Raw genomic sequence first — 27513 nt, forward strand, 5'->3', positions numbered from 1 at the left:
TTAAACATTTTAGTCATTTAGCAGACGCTCTTATCCAGAGCGACTTACAGTAGTGAATGCATACATTTCATACTTTTTTTTTTTCTGTGCTGGCCCCCCGTGGGAATCGAACCCACAACCCTGGAGTTGCAAACACCATGCTCTACCAACTGAGCTACAGGGAAGGTATTGAACTTTAGTAGGGAATCAACTTTAGTAGGGAATCAACTTTAGTAGGGAATCAACTCAATGTACTGAACATACAGTATTGAGAGGTGACCACTGGGATTAAAAGGCTGTGAGCTACAGAAACACACCGTATTGAGAGGTGACCACTGGGATTAAAAGGCTGTGAGCTACAGAAACACTCCGTATTGAGAGGTGATCACTGGGATTAAAAGGCTGTGAGCTACAGAAACACACCGTATTGAGAGGTGATCACTGGGATTAAAAGGCTGTGAGCTACAGAAACACACCGTATTGAGAGGTGACCACTGGGATTAAAAAGGCTGTGAGCTACAGAAACACTCCGTATTGAGAGGTGATCACTGGGATTAAAAGGCTGTGAGCTACAGAAACACACCGTATTGAGAGGTGATCACTGGGATTAAAAGGCTGTGAGCTACAGAAACACACCGTATTGAGAGGTGACCACTGGGATTAAAAGGCTGTGAGCTACAGAAACACTCCGTATTGAGAGGTGATCACTGGGATTAAAAGGCTGTGAGCTACAGAAACACTCCGTATTGAGAGGTGATCACTGGGATTAAAAGGCTGGGAGCTACAGAAACACACCGTATTGAGAGGTGATCACTGGGATTAAAAGGCTGTGAGCTACAGAAACACTCCGTATTGAGAGGTGATCACTGGGATTAAAAGGCTGTGAGCTACAGAAACACACCGTATTGAGAGGTGATCACTGGGATTAAAAGGCTGGGAGCTACAGAAACACACCGTATTGAGAGGTGATCACTGGGATTAAAAGGCTGGGAGCTACAGAAACACACCGTATTGAGAGGTGATCACTGGGATTAAAAGGCTGGGAGCTACAGAAACACACCGTATTGAGATTGGGATTAAAGGCTGTCTGCTATCTAGTGGTCTTCTGATGTCGTTTTAGCATAGTTGTGGCCTTAAAACATCCAATTGAGTTGTTTTTCTATGAAAAAAATGAAATAAAGTCTGATTTGGAGAGAAACCCCCCTCAAAAAGAGGAAAAAAATGAATTTGGGAAAAAAATAAAATGGAATCAGGATGTGTGTGTGTGTGTGTGTGTGTGTGTGCGTGCGTGCGTTTATGCGTGTGTGTGTGTTTGTGCGTGTGTGTGTGTTTGTGCGTGTGTGTGTGTGTGTGTGCTTGTGCGTGTGTGTGTGTGCGTGTGTGTGTGCGTGTGTTTGTGCATGTGTGTGTTTGTGCATGTGTGTGTTTGTGCGTGTGTGTGTTTGTTTGTGCGTGTGTGTGTGTGTGTTTGTGCGTGTGTGTGTTTGTGCGTGTGTGTGTGTGTTTGTGCGTGTGTGTGTTTGTTTGTGCGTGTGTGTTTGTGCGTGTGTGTGTTTGTGCGTGTGTGTGTTTGTGCGTGTGTGTGTGTGTGTTTGTGCGTGTGTGTGTTTGTGCGTGTGTGTGTGTGTTTGTGCGTGTGTGTGTTTGTGCGTGTGTGTGTGTGTTTGTGCGTGTGTGTGTTTGTGCGTGTGTGTGTGTGTTTGTGCTGTGTGTGTGTGTGTGTGTGTGTGTGTGTGTGTGCGTGTGTGTGTGTGTGTGTGTGTGGTCTTACCTTGGGGTGTGTCTACCCTGTTGCCAACCTTGTTGGTGTTATTATGGGTTGGTGTAGTCAAGACCCTCTTATTGGGCCGATTCGCCTTCCTATTGGCTACTGGGGTTCGGGGGGCGGGCAAAGCAAATATATCAGCATCCTTATTGGCCACGGCAACGTTCTCTTTGTTTTCATTGGTCCGTTCCAGGCCTAGGTCCCGCCTCTCCTGGCGACGGTGGTGGTGTGTGATTGGCTCCTTCTTCGGAGTGGGGGCGTGGTTAGTTTGATCCCGCCTCTTTTCAGCTGACGGACAGGTCGCTCTCTTCAGGAAGACAGAAACAAGAATGTTGATAACAAGAGAGAGAGAGAGAGAGAGACAGAGAGACAGAGAGAGAGAGAGAGAGAGCGATGACCCCTGACCTCTTGTTGGGGTGTGAGCGGAACCCAGGGCAGGTCGTTATCATAGCAACAGTCCTCAGCATCATCATCACCGAAGAGTAGAGTCTTCTTAGACAGGAGGGAGAGAGAGAGAGAGAGAGAGAGAGAGAGAGAGGGGGAGGGAGAGAGAGAAAAGGAACATAAATATGTTTCCTCACTTTTCAAGGCAACGAAGCTTAAACTGGACTGATGCAGAGAGGAGAGAGAAAGGAGAGGGAGAATGAGGAGAGGGAGAGAGGAGAGAGAAAGGAGAGGGAGAATGAGGAGAGGGAGAGAGGAGAGAGAAAGGAGAGGGAGAATGAGGAGAGGGAGAGAGGAGAGAGAAAGGAGAGGGAGAATGAGGAGAGGGAGAGAGGAGAGAGAAAGGAGAGGGAGAATGAGGAGAGGCAGAGAGGAGAGAGAAAGGAGAGGGAGAATGAGGAGAGGGAGAGAGGAAGGAGAGGGAGAGAGGAGAGGGAGAGAGGAGAGAGAGAAAGGAGAGGAGAATGAGGAGAGGCAGAGAGGAGAGAGAAAGGAGAGGGAGAATGAGGAGAGGCAGAGAGGAGAGAGAAAGGAGAGGGAGAATGAGGAGAGGCAGAGAGGAGAGAGAAAGGAGAGGGAGAGAGGAGAGGGAGAGAGGAGAGAGAAAGGAGAGGGAGAATGAGGAGAGGGAGAGAGGAGAGAGAAAGGAGAGGGAGAATGAGGAGAGGGAGAGAGGAGAGAGAAAGGAGGGAGAATGAGGAGAGGAGAGGGAGAGAGGAGAGAGAGAAAGGAAAGAGGTAGCAGTAGATTCTGACCTGTACTCCCAGGTGTTGAGGTGAACAGGATATGACATCACAGACAGGAAGTTGAGGCCTGATCCGGACAGGTTTCCCTCTCTGTTTCTTAGAGAGTAGCAACAGGTAGGTGGCAGTGGTCTGGTCGTACTTCCACTGTGTGTACACACACACACACACACACACACACACACACACACACACACACACACACACACACACAGTGTGCAAAGCTTGTCATCAAGGCAAAGTGTGGCTAGTTTGAAGAATCTCAAATATAACATATATTTTGACTTGTTTTAACACTTTTTTGGTTACTACATGATTCCATATGTGTTATTTCATAGTGTTGATGTCTTCACTATTATTCAACAATGTAGAAAATAGTCAAAATAAAGAAAAACCCTTAAAATGAGTCGGTGTGTCCAAACTTTTGACTGGTCCTGTGTGTGTGTGTGTGTGTGTGTGTGTGTGTGATATATATCTACACACACACATATGTCTGATGAATTCATGTATAAAATAACTGTCAGGATTCATTCAATCAGCTGTGTTATACTGCCATCTACTGGAGAAACCCGTCAACACCACACTACACTACACACACTACACTAACTACACTACACACTACACACTACCCTACACTACACACTACACTACACTACACACTACACTACACTAACTACACTACACACTACTCTACACCACAAACCCCCCCTTACCACTACTGATGAACCCCCCCTTACCACTACTGATGAACCCCCCCTTACCACTACTGATGAACCCCCCTTACCTCTACTGATGAACCCCCCCCTTACCACTACTGATGAACCCCCCCCTTACCACTACTGATGAACCTCCCTCCTTACCTCTACTGATGAACCCCCCCCTACCTCTACTGATGAACCCCCCCCCTTACCACTACTGATGAACCCCCCCCTTATCACTACTGATGAACCCCCCCCTTACCTCTACTGATGAACCCCCCCCTTACCACTACTGATGAACCCCCCCCCCTTACCACTACTGATGAACCCCCCCTTACCACTACTGATTAACCCCCCCCTTACCACTACTGATGAACCCCCCCTTACCACTACTGATGAACCCCCCCCTTACCACTACTGATTAACCCCCCCCCTTACCACTACTGATTAACCCCCCCCCCTTACCACTACTGATTAACCCCCCCCTTACCACTACTGATGAACCCCCTTACCACTACTGATGAACCCCCCCTTACCACTACTGATGAACCCCCCCCCCTTACCACTACTGATGAACCCCCCCTTACCACTACTGATGAACCCCCCCCTTACCACTACTTACGAACCCCCCCCTTTACCACTACTGATGAACCCCCCTTACAACTACTGATGAACCCCCCTTACCACTACTGATGAACCCCCCCTTACCACTACTGATGAAGCCTGATTGGTTAATAATACCTCATTGACCAGCTGTAGGCTGCTCTGCCTGGAGTTCTTCAGGTTGACGGACATCTCAGTGATGCAGTCCTCATCTATATAACCCAACTAGAGGAGAGAGAGGGGGGGAGAGAGGGGAAGAGAGAGGGGGGGAGAGATGGAGAAAGAGAGATGGAGAGATGAGAGAGAGAGATGGAGAGAGAGATGGAGAGAGAGGGGGAGAGAGAGAGGAGAGAGAGGGGGGAGAGAGAGAGAGAGAGAGAGAGAGAGGAGAGAGGGGGGGAGAGATGGAGAAAGAGAGATGGAGAGAGAGATGGAGAGAGAGGGGGGGAGAGAGAGGGGGGAGAGAGAGGGGGGGAGAGAGAGAGAGAGAGAGAGAGAGGAGAGAGGGGGGGAGAGAGATGGAGAAAGAGAGATGGAGAGATGAGAGAGAGATGGAGAGAGAGGGGGGGGAGAGAGAGGGGGAGAGAGAGGGGGAGAGAGGGGGGGAGAGAGAGGGGGAGAGAGGGGGGGAGAGAGAGAGAGGAGAGAGGGGGGAGAGATGGAGAAAGAGAGATGGAGAGATGAGAGAGAGAGATGGAGAGAAAGGGGGAGAGAGAGGGGGGGAGAGAGGGGGAGAGAGAGGAGAGAGAGAGAGAGAGAGAGAGGAGAGAGAGGAGAGAGAGGAGAGAGGGACAGAGACAGAGAGGAGAGAGGGGGAGAGAGAGAGAGAGAGAGAGAGAGAGAGAGAGAGAGAGAGAGAGAGAGAGAGAGAGAGAGAGAGAGAGAGAGAGAGAGAGGAGAGAGAGGAGAGAGAGGAGAGAGGGACAGAGACAGAGAGAGGAGAGAGAGAGGGGGAGAGAGAGGAGAGAGAGAGGGGGAGAGAGAGGAGAGAGAGGGACAGGGACAGAGACAATACATTAATCTGAGTGATTAAATGAAATGTTGGTTATTTAACTTTTATTTTTACGTAAAATAAATAATAAAACGCAAATAATTTTTTTGGGGGGGGGTTCAATTACTAGAATACCATTTTATTCCGTTTTTTCTGAGCTCAAACGTGTCTTTCGTGACGTATCTCTACCTGAAAATACAGGATCTAAATGATTGATATTTGGTATTCAACAGTCATAAAAGTCTTATTTACCTTGAAGAACTACTGAAATAGTGATTTTTAAATCAAACAGCAGCTCTATAGAAATGAAATGATGACTTTGGAATGAAGTAATAAAGTCATTAAATAAAACTAAATGTAATATAGACAATGTAACAACTGAAATATGTTATTAAAATACAGTAATGTGAGTTTAGATCAGCAGTACTGGACAGTCACGACCATCATGGGACTCAACACACAGTGAATTTAAATGTTTTAAAAATTATATATATAATCGAAACGGAAAACCGTGATACTTTAAATAATAAATTATAATCAAACCGAAACCTCAAAAAGCACTAATGTGTGTTTAGGGTGACAAGGGGGATACCTAGTCAGTTGTTCAACAGGATGTATTTAACCGCCTCCTCTAACCGCCGGGCCGCCCGCCTCCTCTAACCACCAGGATGTATTTAACCGCCTCCTCTAACCGCCGGGCCGCCCGCCTCCTCTAACCACCAGAATGTATTTAACCGCCTCCTCTAACCACCAGAATGTATTTAACCGCCTCCTCTAACCACCAGAATGTATTTAACCGCCTCCTCTAACCACCAGAATGTATTTAACCGCCTCCTCTAACCACCAGAATGTATTTAACCGCCTCCTCTAACCACCAGAATGTATTTAACCGCCTCCTCTAACCACCAGAATGTATTTAACCGCCTCCTCTAACCACCAGAATGTATTTAACCGCCTCCTCTAACCACCAGAATGTATTTAACTGAAATGTGTCTTCAACATTTAACAGGTACGGGGGGGGGGGCCGCCGCCTCCTCTAACCGCCCGCCTCCTCTAACCGCCGGGCCGCCCGCCTCCTCTAACCGCCCGCCTCCTCTAACCGCCGGGCGCCCGCTTCCTCTAACCGCCCGCCTCCTCTAACCGCCGGGCCGCCCGCCTCCTCTAACCGCCCGCCTCCTCTAACCGCCGGGCCGCCCGCCTCCTCTAACCGCCCGCCTCCTCTAACCGCCGGGCCGCCCGCCTCCTCTAACCGCCGGGCCGCCCGCCTCCTCTAACCGCCAGACTACCTGCCTCCAGGCTACCCGGTCCACTGAAAGACTCATGGGGGGGTCCACTGAAAGACACTATGGGGGGTCCACTGAAAGACACTATGGGGGGGTCCACTGAAAGACTCATGGGGGTCCACTGAAAGACTCATGGGGGGTCAACTGAAAGACTCATGGGGGGTCAACTGAAAGACTCATGGGGGGTCAACTGAAAGACACTATGGGGGTCCACTGAAAGACTCATGGGGGGGTCCACTGAAAGACTCATGGGGGGGTCCACTGAAAGACTCATGGGGGGGGCCACTGAAAGACTCATGGGGGGGCCACTGAAAGACTCATGGGGGGGTCCACTGAAAGACTCATGGGGGGTCCACTGAAAGACACTATGGGGGTCCACTGAAAGACACTATGGGGGTCCACTGAAAGACTCATGGGGGGTCCACTGAAAGACTCATGGGGGTCCACTGAAAGACTCATGGGGGGTCCACTGAAAGACTCATGGGGGGGTCCACTGAAAGACTCATGGGGGGTCCACTGAAAGACTCATGGGGGGGTCCACTGAAAGACTCATGGGGGGGTCCACTGAAAGACTCATGGGGGGGTCCACTGAAAGACACTATGGGGGTCCACTGAAAGACACTATGGGGGTCCACTGAAAGACACTATGGGGGTCCACTGAAAGACACTATGGGGGGGTCCACTGAAAGACTCATGGGGGGTCCACTGAAAGACTCATGGGGGTCCACTGAAAGACTCATGGGGGTCCACTGAAAGACACTATGGGGGTCCACTGAAAGACTCATGGGGGTCCACTGAAAGACACTATGGGGGTCCACTGAAAGACTCATGGGGGGTCCACTGAAAGACTCATGGGGGTCCACTGAAAGACTCATGGGGGTCCACTGAAAGACTCTATGGGGGGTCCACTGAAAGACACTATGGGGGGTCCACTGAAAGACTCATGGGGGGGTCCACTGAAAGACTCATGGGGGGTCCACTGAAAGACTCATGGGGGGTCCACTGAAAGACTCATGGGGGTCCACTGAAAGACACTATGGGGAGTCCACTGAAAGACTCATGGGGGGGTCCACTGAAAGACTCATGGGGGTCCACTAAAAGACTCATGGGGGGGTCCACTGAAAGACTCATGGGGGGGTCCACTGAAAGACTCATGGGGGGTCCACTGAAAGACTCATGGGGGGTCCACTTAAAGACTCATGGGGGTCCACTAAAGACACTATGGGGGTCCACTGAAAGACTCATGGGGGGTCCACTGAAAGACTCATGGGGGTCCACTGAAAGACACTATGGGGGTCCACTGAAAGACACTATGGGGGTCCACTGAAAGACTCATGGGGGGGTCCACTGAAAGACTCATGGGGGGTCCAATGAAAGACTCATGGGGGGGTCCACTGAAAGACTCATGGGGGGGTCCACTGAAAGACTCATGGGGGTCCACTGAAAGACTCATGGGGGGTCCACTGAAAGACACTATGGGGGTCCACTGAAAGACTCATGGGGGTCCACTGAAAGACACTATGGGGGTCCACTGAAAGACTCATGGGGGGGTCCACTGAAAGACTCATGGGGGGTCCACTGAAAGACTCATGGGGGGTCCACTGAAAGACACTATGGGGGGGTCCACTGAAAGACACTATGGGGGGGTCCACTGAAAGACTCATGGGGGGTCCACTGAAAGACTCATGGGGGGTCCACTGAAAGACTCATGGGGGTCCACTGAAAGACTCATGGGGGTCCACTGAAAGACACTATGGGGAGTCAACTGAAAGACTCATGGGGGGAGTCAACTGAAAGACTCATGGGGGGGTCCACTGAAAGACGCATGGGGGGTCCACTGAAAGACTCATGGGGGTCCACTGAAAGACTCATGGGGGGTCCACTGAAAGACTCATGGGGGGGTCCACTGAAAGACTCATGGGGGGTCCACTGAAAGACTCATGGGGGGGTCCACTGAAAGACTCATGGGGGGTCCACTGAAAGACTCATGGGGGGTCCACTGAAAGACTCATGGGGGGTCCACTGAAAGACACTATGGGGGGTCCACTGAAAGACACTATGGGGGTCCACTGAAAGACACTATGGGGGTCCACTGAAAGACTCATGGGGGGTCCACTGAAAGACTCATGGGGGTCCACTGAAAGACTCATGGGGGTCCACTGAAAGACACTATGGGGGTCCACTGAAAGACACTATGGGGGTCCACTGAAAGACTCATGGGGTGTCCACTGAAAGACTCATGGGGGTCCACTGAAAGACTCATGGGGGGTCCACTGAAAGACTCATGGGGGGTCCACTGAAAGACTCATGGGGGGTCCACTGAAAGACACTATGGGGGGGTCCACTGAAAGACTCATGGGGGGTCCACTGAAAGACTCATGGGGGTCCACTGAAAGACTCATGGGGGGTCCACTGAAAGACTCATGGGGGTCCACTGAAAGACTCATGGGGGGTCCACTGAAAGACACTATGGGGGTCCACTGAAAGACTCATGGGGGGTCCACTGAAAGACTCATGGGGGTCCACTGAAAGACTCATGGGGGGTCCACTGAAAGACTCATGGGGGGTCCACTGAAAGACACTATGGGGAGTCCACTGAAAGACTCATGGGGGGGTCCACTGAAAGACTCATGGGGGGGTCCACTGAAAGACTCATGGGGGGTCCACTGAAAGACTCATGGGGGGTCCACTGAAAGACTCATGGGGGTCCACTGAAAGACTCTTGGGGGGGTCCACTGAAAGACTCATGGGGGGGGTCCACTGAAAGACTCATGGGGGTCCACTGAAAGACTCATGGGGGGTCCACTGAAAGACTCATGGGGGGGGTCCACTGAAAGACTCATGGGGGTCCACTGAAAGATGACTAGCAACAACTGGGACCTAAAAGACACCCAACATGAGACGCACAATAATTTGCCCAAGTCGAGGAAAACAAAAGATAAACCAACACCAAACTGAAAGACAGAAAGCAAAAAAGTTGGAGCGAAACCAAATGAGATAAAGGATTTGGTCTACAACTAAAGGCTTCGACCCTCCACATCTATCCAGACCACTAAAGGAGTTAAACCCTCCACATCTATCCAGACCACTAAAGGCTTCGACCCTCCACATCTATCAGGACAACTAAAGGCTTCGACCCTCCACATCTATCAGGACAACTAAAGGAGTTAAACCCTCCACATCTATCCAGACCACTAAAGGCTTCGACCCTCCACATCTATCAGGACAACTAAAGGCTTCGACCCTCCACATCTATCAGGACAACTAAAGGCTTCGACCCTCCACATCTATCCAGACAACTAAAGGCTTCGACCCTCCACATCTATCAGGACAACTAAAGGCTTCGACCCTCCACATCTATCAGGACAACTAAAGGAGTTAAACCCTCCACATCTATCAGGACAACTAAAGGCTTCGACCCTCCACATCTATCAGGACAACTAAAGGAGTTAAACCCTCCACATCTATCCAGACCACTAAAGGCTTCGACCCTCCACATCTATCCAGACCACTAAAGGCTTCGACCCTCCACATCTATCCAGACAACTAAAGGAGTTAAACCCTCCACATCTATCCAGACAACTAAAGGAGTTAAATCCTCCACATCTATCCAGACCACTAAAGGAGTTAAACCCTCCACATCTATCCAGACCACTAAAGGAGTTAAACCCTCCATATCTATCCAGACCACTAAAGGCTTCGACCCTCCACATCTATCCAGACAACTAAAGGAGTTAAACCCTCCACATCTATCAGGACAACTAAAGGCTTCGACCCTCCACATCTATCAGGACAACTAAAGGCTTCGACCCTCCACATCTATCCAGACAACTAAAGGAGCTAAACCCTCCACATCTATCCAGACCACTAAAGGCTTCGACCCTCCACATCTATCAGGACAACTAAAGGCTTCGACCCTCCACATCTATCCAGACAACTAAAGGAGTTAAACCCTCCACATCTATCAGGACAACTAAAGGCTTCGACCCTCCACATCTATCAGGACAACTAAAGGCTTCGACCCTCCACATCTATCCAGACAACTAAAGGAGCTAAACCCTCCACATCTATCCAGACAACTAAAGGAGCTAAACCCTCCACATCTATCAGGACAACTAAAGGCTTCGACCCTCCACATCTATCCAGACCACTAAAGGAGTTAAACCCTCCATATCTATCCAGACCACTAAAGGCTTCGACCCTCCACATCTATCCAGACAACTAAAGGAGTTAAACCCTCCACATCTATCCAGACCAGTAAAGGCTTCGACCCTCCACATCTATCAGGACAACTAAAGGAGTTAAACCCTCCACATCTATCAGGACAACTAAAGGCTTCGACCCTCCACATCTATCAGGACAACTAAAGGCTTCGACCCTCCACATCTATCCAGACAACTAAAGGAGCTAAACCCTCCACATCTATCCAGACCACTAAAGGCTTCGACCCTCCACATCTATCAGGACAACTAAAGGCTTCGACCCTCCACATCTATCCAGACAACTAAAGGAGTTAAACCCTCCACATCTATCAGGACAACTAAAGGCTTCGACCCTCCACATCTATCAGGACAACTAAAGGCTTCGACCCTCCACATCTATCCAGACAACTAAAGGAGCTAAACCCTCCACATCTATCCAGACAACTAAAGGAGCTAAACCCTCCACATCTATCAGGACAACTAAAGGCTTCGACCCTCCACATCTATCCAGACCACTAAAGGAGTTAAACCCTCCATATCTATCCAGACCACTAAAGGCTTCGACCCTCCACATCTATCCAGACAACTAAAGGAGTTAAACCCTCCACATCTATCCAGACCAGTAAAGGCTTCGACCCTCCACATCTATCAGGACAACTAAAGGAGTTAAACCCTCCACATCTATCCAGACCACTAAAGGCTTCGACCCTCCACATCTATCCAGACAACTAAAGGAGTTAAACACTCCACATCTATCCAGACCACTAAAGGCTTCGACCCTCCACATCTATCCAGACCACTAAAGGAGTTAAACCCTCCACATCTATCCAGACCACTAAAGGAGTTAAACCCTCCACATCTATCCAGACAACTAAAGGAGTTAAACCCTCCATATCTATCCAGACCACTAAAGGAGTTAAACCCTCCATATCTATCCAGACCACTAAAGGAGTTAAACCCTCCATATCTATCCAGACCACTAAAGGCTTCGACCCTCCACATCTATCCAGACAACTAAAGGAGTTAAACCCTCCACATCTATCAGGACAACTAAAGGCTTCGACCCTCCACATCTATCAGGACAACTAAAGGCTTCGACCCTCCACATCTATCCAGACCACTAAAGGCTTCAACCCTCCACATCTATCAGGACAACTAAAGGCTTCGACCCTCCACATCTATCAGGACAACTAAAGGAGTTAAACCCTCCACATCTATCAGGACAACTAAAGGCTTCGACCCTCCACATCTATCAGGACAACTAAAGGAGTTAAACCCTCCACATCTATCCAGACAACTAAAGGAGTTAAACCCTCCACATCTATCCAGACCACTAAAGGCTTCGACCCTCCACATCTATCAGGACAACTAAAGGAGTTAAACACTCCACATCTATCCAGACCACTAAAGGCTTCGACCCTCCACATCTATCCAGACAACTAAAGGAGTTAAACCCTCCACATCTATCCAGACCACTAAAGGAGTTAAACCCTCCACATCTATCCAGACAACTAAAGGAGTTAAACCCTCCACATCTATCCAGACCACTAAAGGAGTTAAACCCTCCACATCTATCCAGACCACTAAAGGAGTTAAACCCTCCATATCTATCCAGACCACTAAAGGCTTCGACCCTCCACATCTATCCAGACAACTAAAGGAGTTAAACCCTCCACATCTATCCAGACCACTAAAGGCTTCGACCCTCCACATCTATCCAGACAACTAAAGGAGTTAAACACTCCACATCTATCCAGACCACTAAAGGCTTCGACCCTCCACATCTATCCAGACCACTAAAGGAGTTAAACCCTCCACATCTATCCAGACCACTAAAGGAGTTAAACCCTCCACATCTATCCAGACCACTGGAGAACTGGGTCAGCCACCCTTAAATAGCACCTGGACCAGCACAGGTGAAACACATCCTGGCTAACGAGGTGAAACACATCCCGGCTAACGAGGTGAAACACATCCCGACTAACGAGGTGACACACATCCCGACTAACGAGGTGACACACATCCCGACTAACGAGGTGAAACACATCCCGACTAACGAGGTGAAACACATCCCGACTAACGAGGTGAAACACATCCCGACTAACGAGGTGAAACACATCCCGACTAACGAGGTGAAACACATCCCGACTAACGAGGTGAAACACATCCCGACTAACGAGGTGAAACACATCCCGACTAAGGAGGTGAAACACATCCCGACTAACGAGGTGAAACACATCCCGACTAACGAGGTGAAACACATCCCGACTAACGAGGTGAAACACATCCCGACTAACGAGGTGAAACACATCCTGACTAACGAGGTGAAACACATCCCGACTAACGAGGTGAAACACATCCTGACTAACGAGGTGAAACACATCCCGACTAACGAGGTGAAACACATCCCGACTAACGAGGTGAAACACATCCCGGCTAACGAGGTGACACCAATCGAGTCGCCATCCGAGCTAAAGTCCAACCTCAAAACGTACAAGGAAAAACAAAAACCTGTAACAAGGCGTGTTCGGGTGTTCTCGAGCGTTCTCAGGCGCGTTTGGGCGTTCTCAGGCGTGTGTGTGTGTGTGTGTGTGTGTGTGTGTGTGTGTGTTCTTACAGGTTGCTTGCTGTGCCACTCCACAGGGCTGTCATAGCCAGACGTCATCCAGGGGTGGTCTAGGAGTTGTTTGATGGTCACACGATGCTTAGGATCCACCTACACACACACACACACACACCACATATACAAACACACACACACACACACACACCACATATACAAACACACGCACACGCACACGCACACACGCACACACACACACAAACACACACACACACACACACACACACACACACACACACACACACACACACACACACACTCAATAACTCCTCCTATACAAAACCTGATCATATGGCAAAATCAAAAGAGCAAGAGGAGGTTTGGGTGTGTGTGTGTGTGTGTGTGTGTGTGTGTGTGTGTATGTGTGTGTGTGTGTGTGTACCTGCATCATCTGGTTGAGCAGCAGGATGCTCCCAGGAGACAGCCAGTGAGGGTTGTTGTATGTACCTCTCTAGAACATTAACGCGGAGGTTAGTTTTACACCAGGGCTTTGGATCTGGCTTTCACACGTAGCCCAAATATTTAGTTGAGCAAAAGAGAAAACAACCCGTCCTGGTTGAACCCTTTCCCCAGAGAAAACAAACCGTCCTGGTTGAACCCTTTCTCCAGAGAAAACACACCGTCCTGGTTGAACCCTTTCCCCAGAGAAAACACACCGTCCTGGTTGAACCCTTTCTCCAGAGAAAACACACCGTTCTGGTTGATCCCTTTCTCCAGAGAAAACAAACCGTCCTGATTGAACCCTTTCTCCAGAGAAAACAAACCGTCCTGGTTGAACCCTTTCTCCAGAGAAAACACACCGTTCTGGTTGAACCCTTTCTCCAGAGAAAACACACCGTCCTGGTTGAACCCTTTCTCCAGAGAAAACACACCGTCCTGGTTGAACCCTTTCTCCAGAGAAAACACACCGTCCTGGTTGAACCCTTTCTCCAGAGAAAACAAACCGTCCTGGTTGAACCCTTTCTCCAGAGAAAACACACCGTCCTGGTTGAACCCTTTCCCCAGAGAAAACACACCGTCCTGGTTGAACCCTTTCTCCAGAGAAAACACACCGTCCTGGTTGAACCCTTTCTCCAGAGAAAACACACCGTCCTGGTTGAACCCTTTCTCCAGAGAAAACACACCGTTCTGGTTGAACCCTTTCCCCAGAGAAAACAAACCGTCCTGGTTGAACCCTTTCTCCAGAGAAAACAAACCGTCCTGGTTGAACCCTTTCTCCAGAGAAAACAAACCGTCCTGGTTGAACCCTTTCTCCAGAGAAAACAAACAGTCCTGGTTGAACCAGAGAAACAGTTCTGAACTAATAACCACCCTGTAACTTGACCAATAGAGAGAGGGTATCTAATAACATAACCCAGTAACTTGACCAATAGAGAGAGGGTATCTAATAACATAACCCAGTAACTTGACCAATAGAGAGAGGGTATCTAATAACATAACCCTGTAAGTTGACCAATAGAGAGAGAGGATCTAATAACCACCCTGTAAGTTGACCAATAGAGAGAGAGGATCTAATAACCACCCTGTAATTTGACCAATAGAGAGAGAGGATCTAATAACCACCCTGTAACTTGACCAATAGAGAGAGAGGATCTAATAACATAACCCTGTAACTTGACCAATAGAGAGAGAGGATCTAATAACCACCCTGTAACTTGACCAATAGAGAGAGAGAGGATCTTACAGTGATTTTCCTGTAGAGAACCATACAGTTGTCGTCGTCAAAGGGCAGATATCCACACAGCAGAGCAAACAGCAGTACCCCCATACTCCACACATCAGCCTGGTAACACAACACACACACACATTATATATCCACACAGCAGTACGCCCATACTCCACACATCAGCCTGGTAACACAACACACACACACACACACACACACACACACACACACACACACACACACACACACACACACACACACACACACACACACACACACACACACACACACACACACACACACACACACACACACACACACACTATATATCCACACATCAGCCTGGTAACACAACACACACATTACACATAACTACCGTTCAAAAGTTTGTGGTCACTGAGAAATGCACATTTATTGTCCAGACTTGTGAGGCGTCTGTTTCTCAAACTAGACACTCTAATGTACTTGTCCGCTTGCTCAGTTGTGCACCGGGGCCTCCCACTCCTCTTTCTATTCTGGTTAGAGCCAGTTCGTGCTGTTCTGTGAAGGGAGTAGTACACAGCGTTGTACTGAAGATGTCGTACCTTGGCAATTTCTCGAATGGAATAGCCTTCATTTCTCAGAACAAGAATAGACTGACAAGTTTCAGAAGAAAGTTCTTTGTTTCTGGCCATTTTCAGCCTGTAATCGAACCCACAAATGCTGACACTCCAGATACTCAACTAGTCTAAAGAAGGCCAGTTTTATTGCTTCTTTAAAAATCAGAACAACAGTTTTCATCTGTGCTAACATAATCACAAAAGGGTTTTCTAATAATCAATTAGCCTTTTAACCTGTTGGGGCTAGGGGGCAGTATTTGCACGGCCGAATAAAAAACGTACCCGATTTAATCTGGTTACTACTCCTGCCCAGTAACTAGAATATGCATATAATTATTGGCTTTGGATAGAAAACACCCTAAAGTTTCTAAAACTGTTTGAATGGTGTCTGTGAGTATAACAGAACTCATTTGGCAGGCCAAAACCTGAGAAGATTCCTTACAGGAAGTGGCCTGTCTGACCATTTCTTGGCCCTCCTTGATCATCTCTAACAAATACAGGGGACCTCTGGCATGACGTGACACTTCCTACGGCTCCCATAGGCTCTCAGAAGGCGGGAAAAAGCTGAACGATGTAATTCCATCCTCAGGCTGAAACACATTAGCGCGTTTGGCAAGTGCTCTATCAGAGGGCCATTAGACTGAGGCTCGTGCATGAGGGGATAGCATGCTTTTACTTTCACTCTCTTTGTAATAAAAAACAATTTCCCGGTCGGAATATTATCGCTTTTTTTACGAGAAAAATGGCATAAAAATGGATTTTAAACAGCGGTTGACATGCTTCGAAGTACGGAAATGGAATATTTAGAATTTTTTTGTCACGAAATGCGCCATGCTCGTCACCCTTATTTACCCTTTCGGATAGTGTCTTGAACGCACGAACAAAACGCCGCTGTTTGGATATAACAATGGATTATTTGGGACCAAACCAACATTTGTTATTGAAGTAGAAGTCCTGGGAGTGCATTCTGACGAAGAACAGCAAAGGTAATAACATTTTTCTTATAGTAAATCTGACTTTGGTGAGTGCTAAACTTGCTGGGTGTCTAAATAGCTAGCCCTGTGATGCCGGGCTATCTACTGAGAATATTGCAAAATGTGCTTTCACCGAAAAGCTATTTTAAAATCGGACATATCGAGTGCATAGAGGAGTTCTGTATCTATAATTCTTAAAATAATTATGTTTTTTTGTGAACGTTTATCGTGAGTAATTTAGTAAATTCACAGGCAGTGTTCGGTGGGAATGCTAGTCACATGCTAGTCACATGCTAATGTAAAAAGCTGGTTTTTGATATAAATATGAACTTGATTGAACAAAACATGCATGTATTGTATAACATAATGTCCTAGGGTTGTCATCTGATGAAGATCATCAAAGGTTAGTGCTGCATTTAGCTGTGGTTTGGGTTTATGTGACATTATATGCTAGCTTGAAAAATGGGTGTCTGATTATTTCTGGCTGGGTACTCTGCTGACATAATCTAATGTTTTGCTTTCGTTGTAAAGCCTTTTTGAAATCGGACAGTGTGGTTAGATTAACGAGAGTCTTGTCTTTAAAATGGTGTAAAATAGTCATATGTTTGAAAAATTGAAGTTTTTGCAAGCGTCCCACCTAGCCCATAGAGGTTAAAATGATAAACTTGGATTAGCTAACACAACGTGCCATTGGAACACAGGAGTGATGGTTGCTGATAATGGGCCTCTGTACGCCTATGTAGATATTCCATATTAAAAATCAGCCGTTTCCAGCTACAATAGTCATTTACAACATTAACAATGACTACACTGTATTTCTGATCAATTTAATGTTATTTTTAATGGACAAACAATTTGCTTTTCTTTCAAAAACAAGGACATTTCTAAGTGACCACAAACTTTTGAACGGTAGTGTGTGTGTGTGTGTGTGTGTGTGTGTGTGTGTGTGTTATACACACACACACACTCATTATATTCACACAGCCAGATATATTATATTCCCCCCCAACAGGTGTCTCACCTCAGAGCCGATGTAGGATTTCCCCTGGATGAGTTCTGGAGCGGCATAGGCTGGACTACCACAACAGGTCATCAGCTCATATCCCAGACCCCCCTATAAAAGACAGACTGTGATGAGGCTGGACTACCACAACAGGTCATCAGCTCATATCCCAGACCCCCCTATAAAAGACAGACTGTGATGAGGCTGGACTACCACAACAGGTCATCAGCTCATATCCCAGACCCCCTATAAAAGACAGACTGTGATGAGGCTGGACTACCACAACAGGTCATCAGCTCATATCCCAGACCCCCCTATAAAAGACAGACTGTGATGAGGCTGGACTACCACAACAGGTCATCAGCTCATATCCCAGACCCCCCTATAGAAGACAGACTGTGATGAGACTGGACTACCACAACAGGTCATCAGCTCATATCCCAGACCCCCCTGTAGAAGACAGACTGTGATGAGACAGGACTACCACAACAGGTCATCAGCTCATATCCCAGACCCCCCTATAGAAGACAGACTGTGATGAGGCTGGACTACCACAACAGGTCATCAGCTCATATCCCAGACCCCCCTATAAAAGACAGACTGTGATGAGGCAGGACTACCACAACAGGTCATCAGCTCATATCCCAGACCCCCCTATAAAAGAGAGACTGTGATGAGACAGGACCACCCCATCTATAAACACAGTGATTAGACAGGACCACCCCATCTATAACACAGCGATTAGACAGGACCACCCCATCTATAACACAGCGATTAGACAGGACCGCCCCATCTATAAACACAGCGATTAGACAGGACTACCCCATCTATAAACACAGTGATTAGACAGGACCACCCCATCTATAAACACAGCGATTAGACAGGACTACCCCATCTATAAACACAGTGATTAGACAGGACCACCCCATCTATAAACACAGCGATTAGACAGGACCACCCCATCTATAAACACAGTGATTAGACAGGACCACCCCATCTATAAACACAGCGATTAGACAGGACCACCCCATCTATAAACACAGGACCACCCCATCTATAACACAGTGATTAGACAGGACCACCCCATCTATAAACACAGTGATTAGACAGGACCACCCCATCTATAAACACAGTGATTAGACAGGACCACCCCATCTATAAACACAGTGATTAGACAGGACCACCCCATCTATAACACAGTGATTAGACAGGACCACCCCATCTATAAACACAGTGATTAGACAGGACCACCCCATCTATAAACACAGGACCACCCCATCTATAACACAGCGATTAGACAGGACTACCCCATCTATAAACACAGTGATTAGACAGGACCGCCCCATCTATAAACACAGCGATTAGACAGGACTACCCCATCTATAACACAGCGATTAGACAGGACTACCCCATCTATAAACACAGTGATTAGACAGGACCACCCCATCTATAAACACAGCGATTAGACAGGACCACCCCATCTATAACACAGTGATTAGACAGGACCACCCCATCTATAACACAGCGATTAGACAGGACTACCCCATCTATAAACACAGTGATTAGACAGGACTACCCCATCTATAAACACAGGACCACCCCATCTATAAACACAGTGATTAGACAGGACCGCCCCATCTATAAACACAGCGATTAGACAGGACCGCCCCATCTATAAACACAGCGATTAGACAGGACTACCCCATCTATAAACACAGTGATTAGACAGGACCACCCCATCTATAAACACAGCGATTAGACAGGACCACCCCATCTATAAACACAGTGATTAGACAGGACCACCCCATCTATAAACACAGTGATTAGACAGGACTACCCCATCTATAAACACAGCGATTAGACAGGACCGCCCCATCTATAAACACAGCGATTAGACAGGACTACCCCATCTATAAACACAGTGATTAGACAGGACCACCCCATCTATAAACACAGTGATTAGACAGGACCACCCCATCTATAAACACAGTGATTAGACAGGACTACCCCATCTATAAACACAGTGATTAGACAGGACCACCCCATCTATAAACACAGCGATTAGACAGGACCGCCCCATCTATAAACACAGCGATTAGACAGGACTACCCCATCTATAAACACAGTGATTAGACAGGACCACCCCATCTATAAACACAGCGATTAGACAGGACTACCCCATCTATAAACACAGGACCACCCCATCTATAACACAGTGATTAGACAGGACCGCCCCATCTATAAACACAGCGATTAGACAGGACCGCCCCATCTATAAACACAGCGATTAGACAGGACTACCCCATCTATAAACACAGTGATTAGACAGGACCACCCCATCTATAAACACAGCGATTAGACAGGACCACCCCATCTATAAACACAGCGATTAGACAGGACTACCCCATCTATAAACACAGCGATTAGACAGGACTACCCCATCTATAAACACAGCGATTAGACAGGACCACCCCATCTATAAACACAGTGATTAGACAGGACCACCCCATCTATAAACACAGTGATTAGACAGGACCACCCCATCTATAAACACAGCGATTAGACAGGACTACCCCATCTATAAACACAGTGATTAGACAGGACCGCCCCATCTATAAACACAGCGATTAGACAGGACTACCCCATCTATAAACACAGCGATTAGACAGGACTACCCCATCTATAAACACAGCGATTAGACAGGACTACCCCATCTATAAACACAGTGATTAGACAGGACTACCCCATCTATAAACACAGTGATTAGACAGGACCGCCCCATCTATAAACACAGCGATTAGACAGGACCACCCCATCTATAAACACAGCGATTAGACAGGACCACCCCATCTATAAACACAGCGATTAGACAGGACCACCCCATCTATAAACACAGCGATTAGACAGGACCACCCCATCTATAAACACAGTGATTAGACAGGACCACCCCATCTATAAACACAGTGATTAGACAGGACCACCCCATCTATAAACACAGCGATTAGACAGGACCACCCCATCTATAAACACAGTGATTAGACAGGACTACCCCATCTATAAACACAGCGATTAGACAGGACCACCCCATCTATAAACACAGCGATTAGACAGGACTACCCCATCTATAAACACAGTGATTAGACAGGACTACCCCATCTATAAACACAGTGATTAGACAGGACCGCCCCATCTATAAACACAGCGATTAGACAGGACCACCCCATCTATAAACACAGCGATTAGACAGGACCACCCCATCTATAAACACAGCGATTAGACAGGACCACCCCATCTATAAACACAGCGATTAGACAGGACCACCCCATCTATAAACACAGTGATTAGACAGGACCACCCCATCTATAAACACAGTGATTAGACAGGACCACCCCATCTATAAACACAGCGATTAGACAGGACCACCCCATCTATAAACACAGGACCACCCCATCTATAACACAGTGATTAGACAGGAAATAGCACACAAAACACATGAATGAAATCTATATATTTATAGACAACGACCACTAAGCCTTGACACACATCACTGAGACAACATGGCAGGGTGGTTACCTTGGGTTTGGCACAGAGACCAAAGTCTATCAGTTTCAGGTTGTGGTCTTCATCTAGCAACAAGTTCTCCTGAGGGAGGGGGGAGAGAGGGAGGAGAGAGGAGAGAGAGGAGGGGGAGGGGAGAGAGATAGAAGAGAAGAGAGAGAGAGAGAGAGAGAGAGAAGGGAGAGAGAGAGAGAGAAGGGAGGGAGAGAGAGAGAGAAGGGAGGGAGAGAGAGAGAAGGGAGGGAGAGAGAGAGAGAGAGGGAGGGAGAGAGAGAGAAGGGAGGGAGAGAGAGAAGGGAGGAGAGAGAGAAGGAGAGAGAGAGAGAGGAGGGAGGAGAGAGAGAAGGGGAGGGAGGGAGGGAGAGAGAGAGAAGGGAGGAGAGAGAGAGAGAGAAGGGAGGGAGAGAGAGAGAAGGGAGGGAGGGAGAGAGAGAGAAGGGAGGGAGAGAGAGAGAAGGGAGGGAGAGAGAGAGAAGGGAGGGAGAGAGGGAGGGAGAAGGGAGGGAAGCATTAACAGTAGTTCCATACACGTATTATAATATATACCAGGTATTAACTATATACACGTATTACAGACACCCACACAGTCTCTGTGGGCGTATCCCCGGTTACCTACCGGTGGTTTCAGGTCTCTGTGGGCGTATCCCCGGTTACCTACCGGTGGTTTCAGGTCTCTGTGGGCGTATCCCCGGTTACCTACCGGTTTCAGGTCTCTGTGGGCGTATCCCGGTTACCTACCGGTGGTTTCAGGTCTCTGTGGGCGTATCCCCGGTTACCTACCGGTGGTTTCAGGTCTCTGTGGGCGTATCCCCGGTTACCTACCGGTGGTTTCAGGTCTCTGTGGGCGTATCCCGGTTACCTACCGGTGGTTTCAGGTCTCTGTGGGCGTATCCCCGGTTACCTACCGGTTTCAGGTCTCTGTGGGCGTATCCCCGGTTACCTACCGGTTTCAGGTCTCTGTGGGCGTATCCCTGGTTACCTACCGGTTTCAGGTCTCTGTGGGCGTATCCCCCGGTTACCTACCGGTTTCAGGTCTCTGTGGGCGTACCCCTGGTTACCTACCGGTTTCAGGTCTCTGTGGGCGTACCCCTGGTTACCTACCGGTTTCAGGTCTCTGTGGGCGTACCCCTGGCTGTGGACGTAGGCCAGCGCCGAAACGATCTGTCTGAAGAACACTCTTGTCTCCTCTTCAGACAGACGGTCCTTAGCGATGATGTAGTCAAACAGCTCTCCTCCTGGACAATACTGGAGAAGAAGAAGAGGAGGGGAAGAAGAGAGGTTCATATTGGGGCTGGTCTGTCTGATGGGGGGTCCTACCTCCAGGATCATGTATATCTTGGTGTTAGTCTCTATAACGTGGTACAGTCTACAGACATGCTGATGGGGGGGTCCTACCTCCAGGATCATGTATATCTTGGTGTTAGTCTATATAACATGGTACAGTCTACAGACATGCTGATGGGGGGGGGTCCTACCTCCAGGATCATGTATATCTTGGTGTTAGTCTATATAACATGGTACAGTCTACAGACATGCTGATGGGGGGGGGTCCTACCTCCAGGATCATGTATATCTTGGTGTTAGTCTCTATAACGTGGTACAGTCTACAGACATGCTGATGGCTCAGACTCTTCATGGCCTCTATCTCCACCTTCACACGAGGAAGGTCCTCCTGCACAGAAGAAGAAATGGGGTGTTTCTTTAACAAGCCGTCCACATTAGATTAAAACAGTAAAAACACACTAAATATTAAAGACTTAGATATATGAAAGAGACAGAGAGAGGAAGGGAAAGAGAGATGAGAGAGACAGAGAGGAAGAGAGAGAGAGAGAGAGAGAGAGAGAGAGAGAGGAAGGGAAAGAGAGATGAGAGAGAGAGAGAGAGAGGAATGGAAAGAGAGATGAGAGAGAGAGAGAGAGAGAGAGAGGGAGAGAGGAAGGGAAAGAGATGAGAGAGAGAGAGAGGAAGGGAAAGAGAGATGAGAGAGAGAGAGGAGGGAAAGAGAGAGAGAGAGAGAGAGAGAGAGATGAGAGAGGGAGAGAGAGAGAGAGGAATGGAAAGAGAGATGAGAGAGAGAGAGAGAGAGAGGGAGAGAGGAAGGGGAAAGAGATGAGAGAGAGAGAGAGGAAGGGAAAGAGAGATGAGAGAGAGAGAGGAAGGGAAAGAGAGATGAGAGAGAGAGAGAGGAAGGGAAAGAGAGAGGAAGGGAAAGAGAGAGAGAGAGAGAGAGAGAGAGAGAGAGAGAGAGAGAGAGAGAGAGAGAGAGAGAGAGAGAGAGAGAGAGAGATGAGAGAGAGACTCACCCCCAGTTCCTTCTTCTCCATGATTTTAATGGCCACATTCTCTCCAGTCAGGATGTGGCGACCCAGCTTGACCTTAGCAAAGCCTCCTGTAGGACACAACACCCACCCAGCAGAACAGCAGGTCAGATAAGAGACCACACACACCGATTAGAACCGATAACACACACACACACCGATTAGAACGGATAACACACACACACACCGATTAGAACCGATAACACACACACACCGATTAGAACGGATAACACACACACACACACCGATTAGAACGGATAACACACACACACACCGATTAGAACCGATAACACACACACACACCGATTAGAACCGATAACACACACACACCGATTAGAACGGATAACACACACACACACACCGATTAGAACGGATAACACACACACACACACACCGATTAGAACCGATAACACACACACACACCGATTAGAACCGATAACACACACACACACCGATTAGAACCGATAACACACACACACACCGATTAGAACCGATAACACACACACACACCGATTAGAACGGATAACACACACACACACACCGATTAGAACGGATAACACACACACACACTGATTAGAACGGATAACACACACACCGATTAGAACCGATAACACACACACACACCGATTAGAACGGATAACACACACACACCGATTAGAACGGATAACACACACACCGATTAGAACCGATAACACACACACACACCGATTAGAACCGATAACACACACACACACACCGATTAGAACCGATAACACACACACACACCGATTAGAACGGATAACACACACACACACCGATTAGAACGGATAACACACACACACACCGATTAGAACCGATAACACACACACACACACACCGATTAGAACCGATAACACACACACACACCGATTAGAACCGATAACACACACACACACACCGATTAGAACCGATAACACACACACACCGATTAGAACGGATAACACACACACCGATTAGAACCGATAACACACACACACACCGATTAGAACGGATAACACACACACACACCGATTAGAACCGATAACACACACACACCGATTAGAACCGATAACACACACACACACACCGATTAGAACCGATAACACACACACACACACCGATTAGAACCGATAACACACACACACACTGATTAGAACCGATAACACACACACTGATTAGAACCGATAACACACACACTGATTAGAACCGATAACACACACACACACACCGATTAGAACCGATAACACACACACACACCGATTAGAACCGATAACACACACACACACCGATTAGAACCAATAACACACACACACACCGATTAGAACCGATAACACACACACACACCGATTAGAACCGATAACACACACACACACCGATTAGAACCGATAACACACACACACACACCGATTAGAACCAATAACACACACACACACCGATTAGAACCGATAACACACACACACACCGATTAGAACCGATAACACACACACACACACCGATTAGAACCGATAACACACACACACACACCGATTAGAACCGATAACACACACACACCGATTAGAACCGATAACACACACACACTGATTAGAACCGATAACACACACACACACACTGATTAGAACCGATAACACACACACACACACCGATTAGAACCGATAACACACACACACACACTGATTAGAACCGATAACACACACACACACACTGATTAGAACCGATAACACACACACACACACCGATTAGAACCGATAACACACACACACTGATTAGAACCGATAACACACACACACACACTGATTAGAACCAATAACACACACACACACCGATTAGAACCGATAACACACACACACCGATTAGAACCGATAACACACACACACACTGATTAGAACGGATAACACACACACACACACCGATTAGAACCGATAACACACACACACACCGATTAGAACCGATAACACACACACACCGATTAGAACCGATAACACACACACACACACACCGATTAGAACCGATAACACACACACACCGATTAGAACCGATAACACACACACACACCGATTAGAACCGATAACACACACACTGATTAGAACCGATAACACACACACACACTGATTAGAACGGATAACACACACACTGATTAGAACCGATAACACACACACACACTGATTAGAACGGATAACACACACACTGATTAGAACCGATAACACACACACACACTGATTAGAACGGATAACACACACACCGATTAGAACGGATAACACACACACACACCGATTAGAACCGATAACACACACACTGATTAGAACCGATAACACACACACACACTGATTAGAACGGATAACACACACACCGATTAGAACGGATAACACACACACACACCGATTAGAACGGATAACACACACACACACACACACACACACACACACACACACACAGATTAGAACGGATAACACACACACACCGATTAGAACGGATAACACACACCCACCCAGACAGCTACATGCGCACACACACACATTCCTGGTTGCTCCTGTGCCAGGTATAGATGGGATGAAGTGTCTCACCGGAGCCGATGGTCTCGTAGACTTCATAGTACGTGAGGAGTTCCGCCGCGCTGTCCATGGGCATCTCGCCGAAAACACAACCTTCCAGCTGCGATATAAAAACCCACACAGCGACATTTAGCTGAAAGTCTCCAGAAGGTTAGTTCCGATAGGTGGCTACTGACGGCTAAAATAACATCCCAAACACACAAGCGGTCTGTCTGTCTGGCTTAGCTAGCTAACGTTAGCTGCCTGTCAACTGATCAACCTTCGGTCTCCTTTGAAAAGTCGATAAGCTAATGTTAACTTAAAACGAAATGTTTCAACGCATAAGATGACAATATTATACTTATACTTCTAGCATATACAAATACGGTAGTAAACTGTGACAAGACATATCAATTCAAACCAGTTAGCAACATTGCTACATTAAGTTAATTCACTGACTTGGGGGTTGCCAAGCTAGGCTAACGATACTTTAGTACAGTTTGGCTAACTAATTTATCCTATGCTAAAAGCGTCGAACCTACCTTAAATAAAAAAAACTTTTAAAAAACTTGGATATAGTGAAGAAAGCAAACGTTATCACGAATGTGGGTAAATATATACTTTGTATTAGTAATATACGTCCTGTTGTCGAAGTTTGAATTCCCCACTACAGTGACGAAACGTCCTACTTCCGGTGTCTGTATCTCCTTCCTGCCTCTGTCGTTCAGTAATGACACTGCAGCTATAAAAATATTTATTTTATTTATTTATATTTATTTTACCTTTATTTAATTAGGAAAGTCATTTATTTAATGGCACTGCAGCTATAAAAATATTTATTTTATTTATTTATATTTATTTTACCTTTATTTAATTAGGAAAGTCATTTATTTAATGGCACTGCAGCTATAAAAATATTTATTTTATTTATTTATATTTATTTTACCTTTATTTAATTAGGAAAGTCATTTATTTAATGGCACTGCAGCTATAAAATAGATTTATTTAATTTATATTAATATTTAACCTTTATTTAATTTGGAAAGTATTTACAATGACAGCCTACCCTGTCATTGTATCTATTGTTCAGTAATGACATTGCAGCTATAAAATAGATTTATTTATTTATTTTATTTATTATTTATTTAACCTTTATTTAATTTGGAAAGTAATTTAAGAACAAATTCTTATTTACAATGACGGCCTACCCCGTTATGTATCTATCGTTCAGTAATGGCACTGCAGCTATAACACTGATTCTACACTACAAATCCCTAACTACAGGATCGAGGATCAGATTATTAGCCCACAATCCTAATCTTAAAGGGCCAGTCAGCGGTTGAAACAATAACAAAGCAACTCCACGCCACTGTTTCAGTAAAAAGCTGAAGGATGGGGGCTGGAGAAATGTAATCACTCTCAAGTTCATAGACGAAGCTATGGATGCAAGGACTGACCATCCATAACATTCTAGATTTAAAGGTAGACTCAGCGAAATGACGTTGCCATGAGCAAGCTAGTGGGCTTTATGGACCTCCA

General features: G+C 47.0%; 1 protein-coding gene across 4 annotated transcripts in view; it reads right to left on the bottom strand.

Moving 5' to 3' along the window:
- Positions 1 to 26690, bottom strand: part of LOC106610569 (maternal embryonic leucine zipper kinase) — a 31057-nt gene extending 4367 nt beyond the window's left edge. Inside the window, exons 1-14 of one of the 4 annotated variants that reach the window (XM_045723024.1) lie at positions 26517 to 26690; positions 26008 to 26095; positions 23435 to 23520; positions 22687 to 22803; positions 22233 to 22376; positions 21147 to 21215; positions 17592 to 17684; positions 15016 to 15114; positions 13714 to 13782; positions 13326 to 13424; positions 4371 to 4457; positions 2944 to 3078; positions 2150 to 2236; positions 1751 to 2051 (exon numbers count right to left, since the gene is read on the bottom strand). In XM_045723024.1, coding sequence (XP_045578980.1) covers positions 1751 to 2051; positions 2150 to 2236; positions 2944 to 3078; positions 4371 to 4457; positions 13326 to 13424; positions 13714 to 13782; positions 15016 to 15114; positions 17592 to 17684; positions 21147 to 21215; positions 22233 to 22376; positions 22687 to 22803; positions 23435 to 23520; positions 26008 to 26071 — 1450 coding nt within the window. In that variant the 5' untranslated portion in view covers positions 26072 to 26095; positions 26517 to 26690. Of the gene's footprint in view, positions 1 to 1750; positions 2052 to 2149; positions 2237 to 2943; positions 3079 to 4370; positions 4458 to 13325; positions 13425 to 13713; positions 13783 to 15015; positions 15115 to 17591; positions 17685 to 21146; positions 21216 to 22232; positions 22377 to 22448; positions 22510 to 22686; positions 22804 to 23434; positions 23521 to 26007; positions 26096 to 26516 lie in introns of those variants that run through there. The other 3 variants (XM_045723025.1, XM_045723026.1, XM_045723027.1) reach the window with 3 other exon arrangements.
- Positions 26691 to 27513: the final 823 nt, after the last annotated feature.

The sequence above is a fragment of the Salmo salar genome, chromosome ssa08 (genome assembly GCF_905237065.1).
Source record: "Salmo salar chromosome ssa08, Ssal_v3.1, whole genome shotgun sequence".
Lineage (NCBI taxonomy): Eukaryota > Metazoa > Chordata > Actinopteri > Salmoniformes > Salmonidae > Salmo > Salmo salar.